This window comes from Aspergillus viridinutans (genome assembly GCF_018404265.1).
Source record: "Aspergillus viridinutans IFM 47045 DNA, scaffold_1, whole genome shotgun sequence".
Lineage (NCBI taxonomy): Eukaryota > Fungi > Ascomycota > Eurotiomycetes > Eurotiales > Aspergillaceae > Aspergillus > Aspergillus viridinutans.
The window spans coordinates 3,380,396-3,401,428 of NW_025091217.1; the positions used below are offsets into that span (position 1 = coordinate 3,380,396).

The following is a 21,033-nucleotide window of genomic DNA, read 5'->3' on the forward strand; positions in this document are numbered from 1 at the left end:
CGCTTACGGCATTGTTTTTTATCTCCGCCGGCATTCTCACATTCCCCTCTTTTTCTCTTCATCACACAACTAAATCCAAGATGAAGAGATGGCGTTTACGGCTTTTTCAGTTCTCGTGGAAGGGACGGCTTCTGGCTGGCTTTTCCCGGGCGATGCTGATATGTCCCACGCCCATTCACCATCCATGAGGGGCAACGAACCGTCTGATTGGATCTGTGTGCAAAGCTGGGATGACCGGATGAGTTGGACATTTATGATGTGTTTTCGAGGCCTACGTGTACGAACATATCGAGATAGAATGAACGAATTCAATGGTCTTCCACCCCAGCAGGTCCTGTATGACCCCCAGAGTATGTGTAGTGTGGAACAAGACTCGAACACGATGAGGCTTGTGCGAGTGTGAGAGTTCCGTCTAGTGAAACTCTGCAACATGCACCACGAAAATATGAGGCAAGAAGAAGGTACCTTGCCTGTACGAGTACTACGTGGCTCTGTAAGGAGCAAGTACTTTAACTTCAATAAGCTGCAGTTGAAATTGGAAATCATAAAAACTCTGATTTCTTGAGATCCGAGCGAGCTTGAGAGCGTAAGCATAGGCGAGGAGAGGAGACGGCGCTTCTGGGAAATGATTCTCAGGGCGGGGAGCAGGAGGTTGGAACAGTAGTCAGTAGGAACCATGATCGACGAGGTATCTATTTACAGAGCACGGAGGCCTCTCTAGACTCTAGAGTCAGGACTCAAAATCAAGACTATTAGGCTAACAGTCTCGACTTCTTCTGAACCCCAGAGATGGATTCTCTACTACTCAAACAGGCATACGAACACCGGCACGATTGAGAGATCTTTGACCGGTTCAGGGGCAATTCAGGGCCAAAAAACGTGGAGATCTGATTGTATCGAGCAGAGTGCGTGTATCTACTGTTTCTCTTGTCTACTCTACTGGCCTCTCTTCTTAAAATGATAAATCCACGCACCAGACAAGCGACTAGTCTCGTAGACTAAACATTAGGGCCATCCACCACATTAACTCTGTCTGTACTAGACTGCAGGGAGTGGCTTCGTCTCCTGCGCTCCTTATTCGAGTAAATTTAGATGTTTAATCTCCTGAGTCTGAACTAGATCCTGGTCCTGATTCCTAGGTTGATGCTAGGCTGAATACTTCAGGGCCCGTCCATCCTCCCTCCAGACTTCCTTTTCTTCTTTTTTCTCCTTTCTCCGCCAACTGCTTCACTCGCTCTCTCCAACTGCCCCGGTGTTATACCGAGTACATTCTTTTACAAACACTTGCTTGGATTTAAATCCAGTCGCTCTTTATCCATCAACCTTACCACCTCAAACTCAATCTTAATAAAATCAATCAAAATGCGTTTCTTCGCTGCTGTTCTGGCTACCCTCGCCGTGGGCGCCATCGCTGCCGACGCCGTTGCGGATGAGGAATACAGCACCGTCATGGTCACCGAGTACACCACCTACTGCCCCGAGGCCGCTTCCACCCCCGTCCCCGAGGCTTCCTCCAGCGCTGTACGTCTATCTGTATCTGTAATACATAACCAAACGACGTGATGCTAATATGCGAAGGCCCCCTCCATCACCGTCTCCAACGGCGTGACCTACTCCATCTCTCGGCCCCTGATCACCTCGACCATCACCCGCTGCAACAAGTGGTATGTCTCCTCTTTCTCTCGATGCAGTCCACGAGAAATGAATGAATTGAAGATTACGATGCTGACTGACGGAGTAGCCCCTCCTCCACCCCCCTCATCCACACCCCCTCCAGCAGCTCCATCGTCGTCGCCCCGACTTCCCGTCCTGTCATCCCCTCGGGTGCAGGCGCCAAGTCCACCGGCTCCCCCGTTCCCACCACCCCCGTCACTCCCCTGGCGACTGGTGCCGCCTCGCGCGCTGCCGTCGGTGCCGGCGCGGGTCTGGCCGGTGTTTTTGCCCTGGCTGCTTACCTGCTGTAACTGAGCGGACTGATGAGGTGAGGTTTTGGCCGTTGTTGAATAGGGGGTTGTTGATTTAATTGATTGAATTGTTTGGTTTGGTTGCTTGAGTGAGCTGAGTCTACATTTCCATGGAATCGAATTGGATTCGAATTCGGATTCAATATACATACCTTTAGTACAGGGTTGCGCTTTCGTTCATCTGTGCCCCGGACGATGGAAGGCGAGATACCACTAGCGTTTTACTATTACTAGTATCCCCCTTTTTCCTTTTCTTTTCTGACTTCATGATTATTGATTTGTTCTATACGATCGATACCTGGTTTTATTAGGCATGAATTACTTTTGGTTTTACTTGACTTGACGTGGGTCGTATCACCGTATAGACAGTCGAAGTTGTGACCGGTTATAACTTCGACTTGGCGGCAAAGTATTCTCGTACCCTCTCCCGCGCAACCTCCACGACCTCTGCGTCCTCCACCGTCGGCGGCACATTCACAGGAGCATCAAAGTCCCCCCGCTCCCCATTCTCCACCAACTCGCGTAGCACCCGCCGCAGTGTCTTGCCGCTGCGCGTCTTCGGGATCATCCCCCGCCCCTGGATGATCCCGCCCAGCGAAGCGATGGCCCCGATTTGCTCGCGCACCAGCTGATTTACAGCCCGAAAGAGCTCCGCGCTGGGACGGGCGGGAAGCGGTTCCGGTCCCCATCCTGATCCCTTCGGCTGGATGAATGCAAATGGGAGATGGCCCTTGAGCGGGTCCGGCATGCCTACCACGCTGGCTTCGCCAATGTCCGGGTGCGATAGGATGGCTTGCTCGATGGCCCCCGTGCTGAACCGGTGCGCAGCCACGTTGATGATGTCGTCGGACCGCGACATGATGTGGATGTACCCGTCCTCGTCGATCATGCCTGCATCGCCGGTGTCGACCCATCGGCCATTGAACCGTTTGAGGTATCCCTTGTAGAACCGCTCGTCATCATTGAATAGACTAGTAAAAGCCGTTGGGGCCAGGGGTATCGCCATGACTATATTTCCCATCGTCCCGCGCGGCACCTCCCGCCCTTCATCGTCGACGATGCGGACGTCAAACCCGGGCATCGGCAGCCCGGCTGATCCAGGTCGAACTGCTAGCCGTTTGGAATCCTGATTCGGTTGCCGCTGGTCCACTAGGCCTGCTGCGCTGTTCAGCGCTAATCCAGATATGGGGGATCCGGATTCAGACGACCACCAGTTATCGATCACCATTGCCCCCGGCGCCGCATGCTGGGTCAGGAGCGCTTGATACGCCTGGACGATGCTCGGTTCGCTTCTCTCGCCAGCGAGAAATAGAGCCTTCAGGTGCCTCAGTCCACCGCGGCGTGCAACCTGCAGGAAGTACCTGTTGTCCGGGTCGTCCCTGCGGATCGCCCGAACGGCCGTCGGCGCCGTAAAGAGCACCTTGACCTTGTGCTCCTCGACAATCCGCCAGAAGGTGCCTGCGTCGGGTGTCCCCACCGGTTTTCCTTCGAACAGGACCGTCGTGGCACCCACCAGCAACGGTGCATACAGAATATACGAGTGACCGACCACCCACCCGATATCCGAGGCGCAGAACATGACATCCCCTGGCCCGTGGATATCAAACAGATACTTGATGGACAAATGGAGTCCTACTGCATGGCCCCCTGCTTCTCGGAATACTCCTTTCGGCAATCCAGTCGTCCCTAACCACAGATCAGCAAGCGTTACATTACCCCCACAAACCAGGACGCATACCACTCGTATAGATGATATACAACCCATCAGTGCTCTTGACCGGCACAGGGCCCGCCTTGACTCCGCGCATCCGAGCGCTCTTGACCAGCCGCTGCCAGTTGCGCTGCCCGCCCATCTTGTCCGGATTGTTCCACCGCAGCTGGTCCCGCTGCCAGATAATCGTCTTGGACGGCTTGAAGCTGCTCGCCGCAATGGCCCCCTCGACCAGCGGCCGATACGACACGGGCCCCTTGGACCCTTCGATCCCGCACGACGCCGTCATGATTACTCGCGGCTTCGCGGCCTCAATCCGCTGAGCAAGCGACTTGGCCGCGAAGCCGCCGAACACGGCCGAATGGATGGCCCCTAGCCGGGTGATGGCTAGCGCCGCAATCAGCGCCGCGGGAATCATAGGCACTATCATGGTTATTAGCTCTACCCTACGTGACAGTCCAGAGGTGAATTACATACTGTAGATGATCACCACATCTCCCTTCCTCACTCCTTCCTCCCTCAACACGCCAGCCAGCACCTCCACTTCATCCAGCAATTGGTTATACGTATACTTCTCCTTGACGCTCGTCACCGGCGAGTCCCAGATAATCGCCACATTCTCGCCGCGGCCGGCCGCCACATGCCGATCCACACAGTTGTACGTGGTCGAGATCTCGCCGTCGGGGAACCAGGCCCAGTGCTCGTGCGTGACCCCGCTAGGTAGAGCCTTGGGGTGTCGGACTAGTGTCTGCGAGGGCTTCTTGTGCCAGTGCAGCTGGGCCGCGTGATGCGACCAAAAGGTTTCGGGGGAGTGGAGGGACTGAGCGTGGACTGTCTGTTGGGTAGACATTCTCCCTTGCTTTTCCTTGATGCGTAGGAATGATGGACCGATGACCAGGGGAAGCGGAGAAGAGACAAGGGAATAAAAGTGAATACGGGATGGCTGCTTCAATGTGACACAATCACAAAGTATAAATCCACCCAGCACTACTCTGTAGTTAAACCAAACCAGAGGAGTAGATAGATAGCCGAAGAGATTCACGGAGGAAAGGAAGCAAGCAGAACGGAACGAACCGTCCTCATGCAAGGTGATGCTGCAGGTGAGCTGTAAGTTAAGCTAGACCAAAGTCAAAGTGTCCATGCCGGGATTCGTTTAGACTCGGCAATCAGTAAGCAAACATCTGTATGAACTCCGAAAGGGGTTTCATTGCTCCAGCCCCCATGACATTTGAGCGATTAATGATGGGGTTTTGATTCGACCATCGATGAGTGGATGAAGTGAAGTTGTGGGGAAGTGGACTGATACTACGTCCTGACTCCTGAACAGAGTGGATGAAGCCGAGGATAAATGAAGCTTTCCCCGCACGGATGGTCCGTTCAGCATCCGCAGCCGTACGTGGTACAGTTGTCCACCTGTTGAAGGGGACCCAGATGAAATGAAGCTTACCTACCGTCCACTGGATTGATCAGATTTGGACAAAGATACCTTACCTAGTGGGTGACTATACTTGTATTCTTCGCCACTTCTATGTGGTCATACAGGACTCGCACGAACGGGCAATCGCTCTTGGGAAATCTGATAGAACTGAATAAATAGGTGTCTTTATTTTAGGTCTATCTGTGTCAACGAACTTTTTGTTCCTTATATTCGCAAATAATGCACCAGAAAAAAGAAGGAAAAATGAACAAGTGAAAGCTCAGCCGTAGGGTATCATATCGAAATGCCTGCTAAACGGTCGACTGCTTCGGCGAAAACAACCATACGTCTTCTTCCCCCCGATCCGGCCGTCGGTCACATTCCTTGCTTCGTCCACACCTGTCTGTAGTAGAGACCACCTTTCTGACATTCACATCTTAGACCCCAGCCACGCAAAAGACTGGTCCTGGGTCAAGGTGGCTGGAATGAACCACATCCCCGAGGCTGGAACCGAGCAACTGCAAGGGGTCAAAAATGATTATCCAGGGTGTGCGAGAGAAGAAAAAAAAAGTCTATAATCCCCGTTGCTTCTGAGATTCCAGCCTCTCCCATATAACGGAAAGGAAATCTTTTCCAAAGGCGACCCTCCAGGGTACCGAGGAACATGGAGCATACATCAAGCATCTCCATAAAACCGTATGTGCGTTATCCAACACAAGTAGAGTAGAAGAGAGGCGAAGAAAAAAATGTAACGGAGGAAAGGGACGAGAAGTGACCGCCCAGTCTATAGTCCCGAGACCGGTAAGACGTTCATGCAGCCAATATAAACAGATAGAAGATATTGCCATGGAGCAGGCTCACATGGATGTTCGTGGACGCTTGGAGTGGACGAAAGTGAAAGAGGTGGAATGCGAATGCTAATGCGTTCCTCATAGTATGACGCACTTGATGCCACCTCGGTGTCTGGAACGGTCGGGTCGGAAAGATTTGGGATACTCAGGACCGGCGTCGCGATCGCGCATGGGACCCAAGCCGGTCGGTCGACGATCCTGGGATCGTCCTCCCTGCTGCTGTTGCCGTTGCTGTCGGAGCATGCGAACGACATCGTAAAAGGCTTTCTCCACGTTGATGCAGTTCTTGGCGGACGCCTCGACGAATTCGCAGCCCAAGTCCTTCGCCAGGGCCTGTCCTTCCTGCGCCGAGACCGCTCGCTCCACTGCTTTGTCGCTCTTGTTGCCGACAAGCATCACCGGTACGGGGAGTGGCGGACCCGAAGGCGCGTTTATGGGCGACCCCAGATAGCTGGCTCCGGACGGCGACCCAGAGTGGGCTGATTCCTTGACCATCCTGATCTGATTGTAGAATTTTTGTATGCGCGAGAAAGAGGCGCGCGATGTGATGCTGTAGACAAGCACGAAGCCTTCGCCGTCGCGAATCCACTGATCTCGCAAGGCCGTGTATTCCTCCTGGCCTGCGGTGTCCAGCACTTCCAACATGCAGGACTGCTGATCGATCACAACTTGTTTTCGGTACGAGTCTTCAATCGTGGGATCGTACGTTTCGACGAAATGATTCAAACAAAGCTATTCAGAGTGAAAAATGTTAAGTCGAGAGTTCAGTAACGGTGTCCTCGACCGTCAAGGTAGAGATGGAGGGCTAACCTGGATCGTGAGCGCGGTCTTGCCGACACCACCATCTCCCAACACCACCAATTTGTACAACGTCATTTTTCCCGACATGGCGACTATAGCGCACCCGTAGGTAACCGAAGGATCAAAGAATTGTTTAACCAAATATTTTTTTTTTTTAAAGGAGGGAAGAAGGAGTAGAGGAAAATTGGGTACAAGGCGAAGAGGAAGGGGAGAGAGGGGGGCGAAGAGAGAAGAGAAAGCTATGAATGCTCCACGGTGGGCACAGACGCGGATAACGGAGTGTTGCGAGACACTGTCGACTACTGGGGGTCCAGCGCAGGAACTTAAAAGAACGGCTATTGTGGTAAAGTTAGTGCGGTTTATTAGCCACCGGAAGAACCGTCGTTGCTCTCTGGCCGCCCAAGCACATGTGCAGTCCACAATCCACACCACAACACGAGGCCCCACGGCAGCAAAAGGAGTGGAAAGAGAGACATGACATACCTTTGGGCCCTTAATTTGCGTTTATGATCAGCGAATTGAAGCGAGAATTGTCAAGCTCTCCGGTCGCAGTATAAGCTCGTCGATCACAAGATCAGGAGTAAGATAAGTACGCGGTAGAAAAATTTGGACTCGAGCGGAAAACCCAAGAGTTCCAGCAGCCAACAACAGTATCTGCAGATATCCTTGCCCCAGCGTGTTTGATAGTCTTAGCCGAAGGACAAAAATGCGGGTTTGCCAGTTCTTCCGATGAGTAGTGACACAGGGATGTTCTGCCAATATATCTGTTGACCCTTTTTTTTGAGGGGGGAATGCCTGAAGATTGATTTCGCCGCGCAAAAATAGCAGAGTTGAAGCGGATCCGAATTGAAATCAGAGTAATCAGGAAGTGAGAGTCCAAGGGGTGTGAGGTGGAATATCTTTCCTCTGTTCTTTTCTTTGCTTTTTTGCCTTTATACTCCTTATCTTCTAGGGAGGGGGAGGGGGAAAGCTGCACAGGCGATCAAGCGCCCACGCCAGGGAGGACCAAGGATAAAAGGCTTGGCCAGCGACACTGGGAAAGATAGCGAGGAGAGAAGCAAAACGATAGATTGCTTATAAGAAACAGGAGAAGAGGAAAAAGTACAGATAGATGAAGGAATAGATACAGGGGAAGAAATAATGATAATAATAAGGAAAAGGGAGGGAGAAAAATCACAACAATAGTGATTAATTATTATGTAGACTATTCTTACGGAGTACTGAGGCACGTTCTCTTCCCCCCCTCTCTTATTATCGGATGTAGTTAAGCCAGGACTTACCTAGAGTAGTTAGTAGAAGTCCTACGGCGTTGTATTAGCAAGAGAATTGGATTGATGTTTGACTAGGGTAGGTAGGCAAGGACAATAGATGAATGAAGTCAAAGGCGAATAGAGAGAATGCTGTGTCCATTCTCCCATGTCAGAACGGCACCTATGAAGTTCTTCGTAAGAAGGTTCTCTGGGATCAATTGATAGATCTGGTACCTTTCTGATAACATGCATTCTGAGGTTGAATGGAGACAATTGTGTGGCGTCTCAGCTTGTCTATGCAGGACTATGCTCGAAGTATACTCGTCTACAAGGCCTACAACGGGTATCATTTTCAAGGAGTTGCACTTCAGGTGATTGACCTGTGATCGTCAGACTTTCGTGCTGTGATGAAGATCTGATTCAGGTGAATACAGAGGTATCCTCAGATTTGATTCTCTGACATTCAAGCGAATCGACCGTAATGGAATCCGCGAGGTACCTGACCATCGAGACGATGCGCATTAGCCACGAGTTCGATTCATCTCACCGCCATACCCTTCATGATGTGATACTTGCGATTCGAAATGCCCTATTGCTCCCCCTGAGTCTCTGATCACGGCCTGAAAGTGAAAGTTTTGCCAGTTTTAGCCTCGTCTCAGATCTTCAAGGAAACATGCCCACTTTCGACTGAAGACAGTTTCGGGTACACACCAAGTGGGCGGATGGCCACACTAAGACTCCCCACACCAGACCCAGTTGGCAATTGGCATCAACCCAATTCGGGTTGTTTAGGCTTCATCTTCCTACAAAGTCCAGCGGTAAGCTTCCGACTGATACAGCGGAGGACAGTGCATGAACTTAGACATCGGGTTGTGCACCAATACGCAGCGCTCCTAGAGTCCCAAAGCGTGTTGATGGAGCTCAAATGGCAATCTGCAGTGGCAATCAAAATGCTATCTACAACTAGTCTTGCAAGTTACATCCTTAAGACTATTCAACGGGGAAGGCGATCGAACATTCCGCGGCCCCCCTGGCCACTCGCTAAAATTCCATCTTCCTGATTCCTGGGACTCCTTATGCGCAGCGCCCCGCTGGCAATATGGCAGTTGCATTTAGAGTTAGCAGTGTATGCAGTATGCAGTATACTTGAGACTATGGATGTAGCCAGGTGGGGCAGCATCATATCGAGTCCTACGAGAACATTGACTTGAATATGATCTTCATATTGAGGCATTGCGATATTGAATGTATGGATATTAGGAGTCCATGAACGTCATCACGGTTTGCGCCTGAATTCGGAGATCAAAACGATGCTCCTTGCGAATAATCCCGCAACCCTAAGGAAGGTAATATTCTCAACCTTCTAGAATGGCCTTGTTCTTGGCTCATGCATAGTCAGAGATTTACACTTTAGCCTCTGAGCGATTATTCAGGTTAAGGGGGAGGGGCACTTGACATCCTGATAGTTCATGTCAGATATCCTGCAGGTTGTCTGGGTTTCAGTCGATTGTCGATTTACTACGAAGATACCCCGTTCTCCGTGTACTGCACAGTTTGCACTCTTGTGCAGATACTTCTCTCGACTTCTTTGCCACTGCCCTGGCCCTGGCCCTGGCCCATTTCCACGTGGGTTAAACGCACGATAGACGGTACTACTGCACAGTCCGACCTAGCGCCTTGGATATCAATCTTACCTTGTATGATTGATAACTGAGCCTGGAAGTATCCCAAAACCTCGTAGATTGATTCCTACATTGGATACGACAGGTAGATCACCGTCATCATGGCATCATATTATTATTGTTATTGACGGATAACATCTGGATTTCGGAATGAACAGCCATGGATCAACCAGGAGCACTAAAGTGACTAAAACCCGGAGCCCGAGTACCCGACGGAGTAGGTTCAGGGGGGCCGTCAGTACCCGTCATATTACTCACCACATAATTTGTGACATCGACTGACTCGTCTCCGACTAGCAGATGGGTAGTTTCTCCGGGGTTTATCCAGTAAGTCTGATAATATTCCTGTCTCTATATTCTATTTTCTATACCAGTTCACTACAAATAGACAGTGAGACAGGTTATGTTAGTAAAGTACTCACTCAAGATCAGTGCAGTGGATAAAATCCATCGCCCATCCCAATATTCATCCGCTCGGAACGCCCCGCTCAACCAGAGTACCTGGCAAACTTGGCATATCTAGCCGCGCAATGTGCTCTCACTGCTCTGTGCAGGATCAAATCAGAACCTAGATAAGAGCCCAGTATTGCACTAACTATTCCTCCATTCATGGTTGTCGCTTTGGCGGTGCGCCGCGGTCGTGATATCGCCCGTTTCCCCTGCCTCTTTGGGGGCTAGTGGCTACCTGGGACTGGGTCGGATGGATCTAGACCGTCGATGGTTACCTTCTACTTAAAGAGGGAATTGGATAGGTAGTAGCTTGACAAGGTTGCAGTGCATATGATGAAGCATGAGGTAGATTGGGGGCCGGATGGAGTCACTGGAAGATGATTCCGGGTTGAACCAGATATGAACATAACGATCCGGCATAAATATCCGCGCATTGATCGCTGATACCGGTAATTGTACTACGACCAATGGGACAGAACACGAGGGCCGTTCAAGAAGACAATTTTTTTGATCTTGTGAGCTTTTTTCGGCCCTCGAGGGCCATGCTGACCAGGCTAGTATAAAATCGGGGATCTCAAGGCGACCAAGAAACAATGCAAAGCGCCGTTGATCGTTCCTACAGGACCTGGGCCAGACATCCTACCCTTGGAGGATAGCCTTCGCAAGAGGTCAGTCAAGCGTAGATAGTAGATGGGCCAGTCACGTATCACAGGTGACATACTCAATGTGATACCTCGACTTTAATCGACATTTTCCCCGCGGTCTCCGCGTTAATCGAGGAACAGGTACAGCGTCATTCGTAGTCGAGAAACGTCGTGAAGAAGCTTGGCCCCAGCAATAGTAAGGTAGGCGTGTATGGCCGCGAGTCAGTGATTGGCGTAGAATGACACTAGAGGCTGAGTGAGGGCTTCCCGGTAAGGCAAAACGTGCAGGTTTGCTTTTTTCGTCCAGCAGAAAGCTACAGCACATTGGATCATGGGGTAGAATGCTCTTCCCATAGGAGAATTATTCTGAGATTGCCCGGAAGATCAGGTAGTATGCCACGTTGAAGCGAGCAATTGTCGTGTACAGCCGGATATCCGCCTCGAACAACGGGTACAGACTCGCCGTACACCCAGTCGTCCATGGCGTCCATGTCGGCTCGCAGAGGCGCGGGATACAGTCCACCGCCGGGCTGGTTGGCCTCGCGCATCGCCTAGGGGCAGGAGATGGTCAAACTTGGCGTAGAACATGCGGATGATCTCGCTGCTTCATTGTTGACGATCGTTTGGCGCTGTTTGTCCCAGAGGACCGGGATCCTCTACCGGCCCTCGTACGCGGATCCGCTTTGAGGTATAGCTCCTTGAGCAGCTCGAGTCCGTACAAGGGTCCCTCTCCGCGGACCCAAAACGGCCGGAGAAGAACCAACTGTCCGGGTCTAACACCATCAGCTCGATGATGTCTTCGAGTCCCTTGAGGGTGCGCCCAGGATAGCACGTAGCGGTCTCTCTGTGCGGGGAACTAGGAGGATGAGTCGCTCCAAACGAACGAGCGGAATGTCGACGGCTTGCGTCGAAATTGTCCGTCACCGTCGGCATCTTTGTAGATTCGGGGCTGTCGTCAGTGGCAGCAAGGGTAATGCCGAAGAACGTATATGTACCTGGTCCGTCATGTTCTCTTGTCTGGTCGACGCATCAGCATCCTGATTGACACTCGTATATAGTTGAGCCTGCTGGCTACTGCTGGACAGACTACAAATCTGATGTCACCATCGTACGGTCAGCGGAAGTGCGGAATAAACAGCATCTCAAGTCTGTTTTGCAATTGCTCGGCTACAACCAAACCCGGTATGTCGCAAACGAGGCAATATAATTGACCATGAGTACTCATCAGGCGTAATGTACATATAATATCATTGTAATCTAGACCTTGGCCTCGGTATCAATACCAAACTGCCGGGCAAGTTCAACAAACCCATCGCAGCTTGCATCAATCCAGGTATCAACATACCCCTCCTTCCGTGCCTGCTCCACGTCCAACGTCTCCTCCTTCAGACGCTCAACATAAATCGTCTGAAACCCGCAGGCTTTGGCACCCTTCAAGTCCGCCAGATGCGCCGCCACAAGCGCGCACTCCCCGGGCTCCAATCCGAATCTCTCCGCAGCCCCGCCGTAGACCTTGGGCGACGGCTTGTACGCCCCAAAGTGCTCTGCACTGAGCACCTCCATAAAGGGCAACGAGGCGTACCGACAGAGATCCTCCAGTAGTGCCACGTTCCCGTTGGACAGGGTGCAGGTGCGAAACTTGCGGTTCAGGAGCTCCAGGCCGCGAATGGTATCGGGCCACGGGGTGAGCCGGTGCCAGCTCAGCGCGAGATCCCATCTCTGGGCGTCGGTGAACAGGGTCTCGAGTCCGTGGGCTTGGAGGAGCTTGAGGAGGTACGAGTAGTGGTGCTCGTCGACGGGGACGAAGGGCTTTGATGGATCGAGGCTCTGGGTGAAGTGGCGATATGACTCGCGCCATTCCTCGGTTATGTCGAGCCAGTCTGATTGAGTCATTGACGAGACTTTGGCGCGCACGGCGTCGGTGAGCTCCTTTGTTGGGTCTTGGAGCGCGTTTTGCGCTGCATCATAGAGAGCTTTGGAGACGGGGGTGCGCCATTCGACGACGGTGCCAAAGACATCGAAGAAGAGGACCCGAAGGAGAGTTTGGGCTGGCATTGGTCGATGACTCGGTAGTTCATGAATTTCAATAAAATGATGGCGATTCAACCACAGTCGAATCCCAGAAGATATGGGATATTATGAGAGATCAACATAGATGTTGATATTTATGGTTGATATCGGAGGGAGACAACATACCCCGCAAAGGCGTCATATTGCCCAATGCCGAGAGCGGCGTGCCACGCCAGGATAAACGTTCAGCCTGAGGCTTACCGGTGACTAAGTGACTGAGAGGGATTGAGAGAACTGACCCGATATCCAAGCATCTGATAGATTCGATTCAACAAATCAGAGAATCAAAAGGAAGAATAATGAGGCGATTCAGTTGCGGTAGGAACTGGGTGTGATGACTTCGAACTGTAGTCGACAAGTGGATGAGCATGTGGATAAATTACATCATCACATAGTCCATTGCTTCAGATAGATCAATGCTCATCCTATTATTAGAGTCTCAATCAATCATCCTGAACTTTGACAGCTGCAGTGTGATGATCATCAACGGCTGCACTGCCTGCACATGTGTGATCAAATTGGTGCAAGGTAGTTGAAGCCTCGAGCTGACACCTCGGTATTATGAATTAATTACTCGAGTTCAATCGGATGTGGCGATTCAGTCCTCCGTACATCTCTATGACCTTTTCTCTTAGAATAAATAATTGATGCGTTATATCTATCGGGAGGCTATCTAGAGACCAATTGAAGTAGTTGGGGGCTTTTGGGTATGGACCTCTTTTCTTTGTTGTTCTTTTTGATCAAAAGACAAAAGTACACCCCCTGAATGAAAAGCTCCAAGCCAACGCTACTAATGCTAGACTAATTGATTGCAGTGGAGTCACTAACGACGCCGGGCTGAACTAAGCAGTCTAGTTGGATTACAGAGGAGTAGAGTTTTTCATGTTCCTAACCTTTTGGCCTTTCCAAGACATCACGTTCTTCTGCAGTTGGATAACTAGGATAAGGACAGAGGCCAAGGACTACGACTGGAAGATAGATACTATGTACTACTACAGCAACAGAATGTCTATGTGCTCACAGCTCATGACTGAAAGTGCTACTTTCGGCATTGTCTCTGAACTCGTAGAACACTTAATGTTATAGAAGGAGATCACAGACCCAGAGTACGTCTGTGTCATATCATGAATACAAGGCCATAGGAAAAGGGGCCTGAGCAGGGACCACTTAATCTAAGGTACCTTATGATTACGTCTCAATCAACCAATCTCAAAGCAGCCAAGCGCTCCGTAGTAAGTAAGTTCAGTTCTGACCCCACAGGAACAAAGCCAAGAACCAAAACCTGGGACGCGGCCCGTCTGTGTTTGTGTACCTCTCCTGTATCCAAGGAAGCGATCCGGGTGTTCCCTCACTTTCCGAGTTTTGCCCGCTGCCTGTATCATCTGTTTTGTTATGATGTTGATATCAAATTGTATGACGGTGGTTAGTAGTGTACAACATTAATTGGGCATCATTATTACCACCTTACTGACCACATCTTGCATTCGTCAGCAGCGCTGCATCTCCCGCAGTCGAAACTCAAAGATTAAATTTGATCCAATAAACCAATTGGATGCTCGATCACACGCGACAACCGAGTGGAAAACGAAGGTAGTACGTACTGCACCCCTGTACGGAGTAGTTCGTTGCTATAACGCTCGTGTTTAAACCTACCACATGCTCGGATTCAGGGATATCACTCCGTACTGAAACACGGACCAGAGGGTATGCCGATCTTCTTGAAAAGCAAACGCAGGGTCTAGATATCTATGAGGATATCTGTCTCATGGCGTGGTTTACATGATCGTATCATACGCCCACTTCGCGTCGTATGATTCCCCTGTCGATCAATAATAATGAATGGATGGTTCCGTGTATTCCGTTCGAGACTTTATGGGACCGTATCCTTTGTCGTAATACCCTCGAACAAAACAATCACACAGAAGAGGGACAACCTTGACAAGAGCTTTCATATACACGGAGTAGACGAGGATTCATTATTAGCATCACGTCCAGGTACTTGCACGGATACTCAATTCGCTGGTTTAAAAAGTCCATCATCGGCTGAGTGGAGTTCATAGTAGTCATACTATAAGTGAGTCAAGAGAATGATGATTTTGAGAACAAATTTCCCGTAATTGCCTGGACCAACTACCTTACGGAATCTACTCCTGGTACTCCAATAATAATAAGAGAATACATACCTACTATACCTATTGCATGGGCTATGATCAGAACAGCCCAGAGTACATACAGCCTGGTAACCATGATACATACACCAGCCTGGGCCTGCCAGCGTCTCCTTTTCCCTTTCTCCCTTCCTCTCATCTGAAGGCTGAATTAACGCGCATGTTTTCATTTCCACTTTTGCTTTTTTCTTTTTTCTATTGTTCTCGACGGATGATAAATCATCTTTATTATTACCTAGTTAGTTATTATCACTGCTTTCTTCCCCCAACAACGGACAGGAAGCGACCAACATTGAATGATAGCCAATCCCAGCCGAGTCCTATCATTTTCCATCCGTTTTAAACCGTCGTCTTTAGCCTCTATCCAATAATCCACCGACGCATCCATCGATCCGACACTTCCCACTCGATATCAGTTCTTCCAGTCTAGGCTGCCCGCCTGTAGCTCTGGTGGGGTCCGGTATTATTGTGCTCCTCAACCTTCCACTAATTGGATTGCCATCCTTTATTGCTTTCATATGGAGTACTCCGTAGTACCAATGCTACTAACCACGATGGTGAGTAGTACCCCGTCGGTGCTTTGGTGCTATTCAGTAGTGCATCCACCTCCTAACGAACGGCCCCTGGACTGGCTCTATCTTAGTTCATTTCAAGATGCTTGGACAGGTGCCTGTGCCGCAAGGCTAAAATCCATCCTGGCAACTAAAAAGGGGAAAAAAACAAAACACGGAAAAAAAAAAAAGGAAATTGGAGACTGATCTAAACTGATCTAACGGGCTTCAGCTGCATGGGCTCGCTCTTTCCACTCGCCATCTATTATTGACTAGATAGCCTAGACTTCTAGTTTCGAAGGATGAGCGATCAAATGCAAGACCGGCCGTCATCTTGCAGGTAGATAGACAGTCACTCAGCCTGCGTCCGTCGTCTGTCTCGAGTCTCGATCTTCATCCTTTCCCCCGCGTTGCGCGGCTTCATTATTTCCATCCTTATCTTCCAATCCATTCGATTCATTCGCTGTTGCTGCACCAGTTAATTCGGCTTCTTATGTCTCCTCGCATTCGCATGATAATTTTTTATCCTTAATATCCACGTATATAATTGACAAGTGCAGCGCCATCCCCTAGAGTGTTCGACCTTCAGGAGCTGTTCCAACCTGAGGTACGTGCACGTTTACGCAAGCTAGGGAGGCTGGATTTGTTCAGCCTTCAGAACTCGAGACAACCGGCCTGAAATCGGCTGACTCGGCGGTCACTGTAGATTCATTTGGCGACAATTCTCGAAATTACTGCTGCTGGCCAGCGTCATCGTTCTCCCCGGCCCGGCAGTCGTCGACCCACTGCTGTTGACCTTCATCTCGACTCGCAGTCTTGAATCAGATCGACGGATGCCGTATGAATTGCTTTGATTCGGATCTGTGGGAACGGGCCCGACTGCTCTGCGTGGTCAACTTCCGATCCCCTTGGTGTTAATGGTTGAAAGCTCCGACTCGTCTGTTCCCTCTGAAAGATAGAATCCATGGCCACAGACGTTCAATATCAAAGCCCTTCAGCGGCTCAGGCGTTCCCAACGCCATCGACAACGCCGCATCGGGTGCCCTCCATACATGTCCGCAGCGATTCATCGCCGATCCGCTCCGCATCACCTCTTGCCCCTCCCGACTTTTCCCCCGAAGGGCCGAGTGATCTGGACGATGTGGGAGATGAAGATACTCTGTCACCGTTTGACCCGCGAAGATTCACACCCACTCTACATGCCTCCTTAGTGTCGGAGATTCTCTCTCTGCGGCGGGAGGTGGAGAACAAATCCAAGGCGATCGACGTGCTGGAGAGAAGCTTGGACGAGTCCCGGAGTGAGAACGAGGGTCTAACCGGCCGTCTATCACGAAGCACAAAAGAGACCCGGTCTCTAAAGCATCAATTGCAGCTCCTGGAGGGTGGTACTTCCTCAGCCTTGACCGAGCTGGCAAAAGAGCGAGATGAAGCTCTGGAGAATATCTCAGATGTACGAAGGAAGCTGGAACAGGCGCAAAAGAAGGCCCGCAGCCGAGAAGAGGAGCTCGAGCGAACCCAAAATCTCTTAGACCGAGAAAGAGAGTCCTGGGAAGGAGAGCGTAGAAATCTCGAGCGCAAGGTCCATGTGGTGGAGGGTAGGCTGAAAGTCGTCTTGAATGAGGTTGCCGTGGCGCAAGCAGCAGCTTCCCTGCCCCCTGGATCGTCGAAGCCGGATACCCCAGAGCCTGTCAGACCATCCACGAACGAGAGAGGGAGCGATTCGGCCAGCGTGCATTCCAGCAGCCAAGGACGACGTCGGACGAGTGTCACCAGTGTGAGCTCCGAGGATGACGCTGACTTTCATAATGTGCGCTATTCTACTGCCAGCCTTGCGAATGCTCGAGACAGCAAGCCCAACGGAGTGAGTCTGGCGCAGGAACTGGCATTCGACGAGGAGGACGAGTTCGACAATCTGCATGACGAGTCTATTCTGGATTCGCCCGAAGCGCTACCAGAGGAACGGCCGACTTCGGTCCACTCCCATGCGTCCCTGTCGATGAGCCTGAAGGCTCGAAAGATCCTTGGTCTTTCCATTGACAGCAGCATAGACGGTCATGCAGTGATTGACAGAGGCCTAAACAGTCCTGCCAAAGTTTCCTCGCCCACATTCGCGTATCGAGACACTGGTATCCAGTACTCCCCGCCGCCGTCTCCTCAATTATCTCCTGAAAGTTCACTTGAGCATAATTCGCAGGCATTGCCACTCTCTTACCAGGCGAAGGACAGCGGTACTTCGACGTTGACTATCGACATGAAGTCGACGTCTTGTCAGACGGTCGGCGACCTGCCCAGCCCTCCGTGGACACCCCAGGTCGCCGAAACACCAATGACTGCAGGCCCACAACCGGCTGCAACAGCCTCAACATCGACGCAGACCGATCTCATTCCAGCCCCTGCGGCAGACGAACAAGATGCGGTTCTCAGTCCTACAAAATCAGTTCCTGCAGCAATTGAAGTTCCCATGATCGCCATCCATCCGCCGCGTTCTGAGCCTTCTTCGCCTCGAGGAAGCGTGGTTCTGCCACCTCAGACGAAAACCGTCTCCTGTCAAACAACGTTCAAAACCATCATCGACAGTCGATCGGTTGCCATCCAGACCGAAGAGATTCGTATTGACAAGCGACCGGTCAAGTTGCCGGCTAGCTTGCTTCCCTCTGCCATCCCTGACATGCCGCTGAATGTGTCGCGTGCTCAGAGCGGTTCAGATTCGCCCATCCAGCCGTATCGACCCCCGTCACGAAGGCTGGAGCGCGGAGAAACCAAACCGCCTCCACTGCCTCCCAAGGCTCCGTCGAGAAGCAAACCGCCCGCCACGGTGCAGGCCTATCCTGGGAACAACGACAACGGGCCATTATCGGAGGATTCTAAATCTGACTTGAGGCGGCCCTTTAGATCAAGCAGTCTTTTTGCCGGCTTCGAGGATGGAAATGACGAGGACTCGCGGGAGACAACGCGAGATATCTTCACGGATGACGAGCTGCTCAATCGGCCGTTTGCTTCATACAAACTGAAAAGGGGCAAGCTGATTTCGGCTCAGGAAAGGTCGACTCTGGACGATACCGTACTGGCAGAAGTTGATGAGCATCCCCTCGATGCTGATTCTCACTTTCAAGAGGATCTGGAGCCGTCTGAATCGTCGGCGCATGGGCAGAGGCGAGGTGTGACAGGTTCAGGGAACGAGCGGGATGGCCGGACGGCCACAAGGATCACTAACGCCGCAACAGCGCATCGGCGAAGAGCACGCAGCCCAAGCGAGCCGAGTATTGATAGTGGCAGCGGGGCGTCGAGCGTCGCCCCTCCGTTCCCTGTTCCAATTCGCCTCAGTTCAAGAAAATTCCCCGGCAGCGGGAGCGATGGGCGGCAGAGCCCAACTCCCTCCAACCCGCGCAACTTCTCTGATCGCGGACGCGCGCCCATTACGCGGAGACCAACACTGCGGCGAGTACGTTCAGCAGCGGCCATGTCTCAATCGGAGCATCCAGAGCGGCCGCCGAGCCAGTCGTCTCCGTCCTCCTATGGGCTGGAAAGTCCTCAGTATCCGCCGCTCCCATTTGATGATATTACGGCGCCTCGGGACAGGATGGCTGTCGGAAGACGGTCGCAACGTCCCTCTGTCCCTCGACCCTTTGCCCATGAACGGCAAGACTCGAACGCAACGACTTCGGTCCAGCCAACCAGTGTGGTCGACGCCATCGCGCAGACAATGATCGGAGAATGGATGTACAAGTACGTTCGGCGGAGGAGATCCTTCGGAGGCGTCGGTGAGCCCAAGGACAGTTGGGAGGGCAAAAATGCCGACGAGGTTTCAGCCAACATTACCAACAGCGGAGTGCGTCACAGGCGATGGGTTTGGCTCGCGCCATACGAGCGAGCGGTCATGTGGAGCAGCAAGCAGCCCACTAATGGTCCTGCGCTGCTAGGCAAAAGTGGCCGCAAGCGTAAGTCCTCAAGCTTCCCCAGAAAGGGTGATGGGTTCGTATTGATGAGACTAACTGGCACAAGTGATCATCCAATCCGTTCTCGACGTCAAGGACGATAACCCCCTGCCCAAGGGAGCGACCATTGCAAACCCGTTCAACCGATCGATTCTGATCTTGACCCCCAAGCGCGCCCTGAAATTCACCGCCACGAGCATCGAACGGCATTACGTCTGGCTGACTGCACTCTCATTCCTGAGCCATTCGGCAACGGCCCTTCAAGACCTCGCCGCTCTGCCTCCCGTCCCGCAGGCCGAGTTCGAGTCGCCGGCGCCGACCGCGAGCCTCCGCCGGAACCCAATTCGTGACTCGATCCGCGTCGCCAAAGGGCGCCCGCGGCCCAACATCAAGGGTAGACGCAACAAAGCACCCGCCCCGGTGCCCGAGCTACCCACCAATGGTTCGGAGATAATTGACTCGATGCTCGACGCGGCTGATCCTCCGACCGTGCCTCGGTTCTCCTCCCACGCCCGCAAGCGCAGCAACACCACGTCCCGGATGCCCGTGATGCGCAGCTTTTCCAGTCAGGGAACCAAGGCGTCGATCCCATCCATTCACAGCGTGGCCACGCGCGGGGGCTCCCCGACCTCGCATGGGCATGGCCTCAACAGCGGCCGCAGCAGCTTCAGCCGGCGCACGTCGGAGGCCAGCGGGCCGTCCAGCATCGGGACGGGTAACTTCTTCGACGCCATTGGCACCGTTCGCATGGAAGCATTCATCGACCAGACCGCGTCTGTTCGGTATCGCCAGGGGACGCGGTCGCGGCACGGACGCAAGCCGTCGAGCCAGTGGGGATCGAGCAGTCAGCGGTTCTACGGGGAATTTGCCATGCCTGCGGACAGCGAGCCCGATCCGTTCAGAGGTTTCTAGCTGTGCGAATTGATTTTTTCGTCTTGTATATCGTTATTACTTTATGTTGCAAGAGATACCACTTGACGCTTCGCTTGTATTTCCGCATTGGGTCTTCTTGAAAAAGTCAGTCAATATGCATATACATATATCTCTATCGCATGATGTGCACAACCATCAAGGTCATCCGCCGGATACGCTTCCTCTTCCATCAGGATATACTCCGTAGAACTAATCCCAGTCGAATCCCAATTCCATATCACAATATAAATCACAGCTTAGCAGCCTCCTTCACCTCCCCAATCTTCAACTTGGGCGAATACTTCTTCAATACGCCATCGTTGTGGTACTACTCGGTACAACTGTTAGCATTCACGCCTCTTGTTTTTATGTGCACGTTGAAAAGGTAGAACCCACCTTCCAAAACTGCTTCGAGGCATCCTTGCCGGCCACACGCTTGAGGATCTTGGCGCCGCCGGGATGCTCGTCGATGAACTTGGTCACGTCGTAGACGCTGTTGTCGATGATGATGTAGAGGCCCTTGTCGGGGGTATTGTGGGTTGCGACCTCGGCCGGGGTGAAGGATTGGGTCATTTCGTTTGTGCTTGGGTTCTTGATATGGTGGTAGTGGTGGTGCTGGTTTGTGGT

At 51.9% G+C, this 21,033-nt stretch overlaps 7 protein-coding genes across 7 annotated transcripts; 2 read left to right on the forward strand and 5 right to left on the reverse strand.

The window, feature by feature from the left end:
• Nucleotides 1-1,362: 1,362 nt before the first annotated feature.
• Nucleotides 1,363-1,964, forward strand: Aspvir_001028 (putative GPI anchored protein; the record flags this gene model as incomplete). The annotated part of the gene is made up of 3 exons (XM_043266158.1): nt 1,363-1,521; nt 1,579-1,664; nt 1,742-1,964. 3 exons carry the CDS (start codon nt 1,363-1,365, stop codon nt 1,962-1,964), a joined length of 468 nt encoding a protein of 155 aa, XP_043122093.1.
• Nucleotides 1,965-2,349: 385 nt separating this feature from the next.
• On the reverse strand, nt 2,350-4,525 carry Aspvir_001029 (putative acyl-CoA synthetase; the record flags this gene model as incomplete). The annotated part of the gene is made up of 3 exons (XM_043266159.1): nt 2,350-3,650; nt 3,703-4,098; nt 4,153-4,525. 3 exons carry the CDS (start codon nt 4,523-4,525, stop codon nt 2,350-2,352), a joined length of 2,070 nt encoding a protein of 689 aa, XP_043122094.1.
• Nucleotides 4,526-6,021: 1,496 nt separating this feature from the next.
• On the reverse strand, nt 6,022-6,831 carry rasB (Ras small monomeric GTPase RasB; the record flags this gene model as incomplete). The annotated part of the gene is made up of 2 exons (XM_043266160.1): nt 6,022-6,675; nt 6,754-6,831. The coding sequence occupies 2 exons, from the start codon at nt 6,829-6,831 to the stop codon at nt 6,022-6,024; spliced, it is 732 nt and encodes a 243-aa protein (XP_043122095.1).
• A 4,268-nt stretch (nt 6,832-11,099) lies between these two features.
• Aspvir_001031 (uncharacterized protein) lies at nt 11,100-11,703 on the reverse strand (the record flags this gene model as incomplete). Its single annotated transcript, XM_043266161.1, has 2 exons — nt 11,100-11,321; nt 11,443-11,703. 2 exons carry the CDS (start codon nt 11,701-11,703, stop codon nt 11,100-11,102), a joined length of 483 nt encoding a protein of 160 aa, XP_043122096.1.
• A 324-nt stretch (nt 11,704-12,027) lies between these two features.
• Aspvir_001032 (haloacid dehalogenase, type II) lies at nt 12,028-12,825 on the reverse strand (the record flags this gene model as incomplete). Its single annotated transcript, XM_043266162.1, has 1 exon — nt 12,028-12,825. The coding sequence occupies one exon, from the start codon at nt 12,823-12,825 to the stop codon at nt 12,028-12,030; it is 798 nt and encodes a 265-aa protein (XP_043122097.1).
• A 3,698-nt stretch (nt 12,826-16,523) lies between these two features.
• Nucleotides 16,524-20,406, forward strand: Aspvir_001033 (putative nuclear migration protein; the record flags this gene model as incomplete). The annotated part of the gene is made up of 2 exons (XM_043266163.1): nt 16,524-19,497; nt 19,562-20,406. The coding sequence occupies 2 exons, from the start codon at nt 16,524-16,526 to the stop codon at nt 20,404-20,406; spliced, it is 3,819 nt and encodes a 1,272-aa protein (XP_043122098.1).
• A 250-nt stretch (nt 20,407-20,656) lies between these two features.
• Nucleotides 20,657-20,979, reverse strand: Aspvir_001034 (cytochrome b5-like heme/steroid binding domain-containing protein; the record flags this gene model as incomplete). The annotated part of the gene is made up of 2 exons (XM_043266164.1): nt 20,657-20,734; nt 20,803-20,979. 2 exons carry the CDS (start codon nt 20,977-20,979, stop codon nt 20,657-20,659), a joined length of 255 nt encoding a protein of 84 aa, XP_043122099.1.
• Between the last annotated feature and the right edge of the window lie 54 nt (nt 20,980-21,033).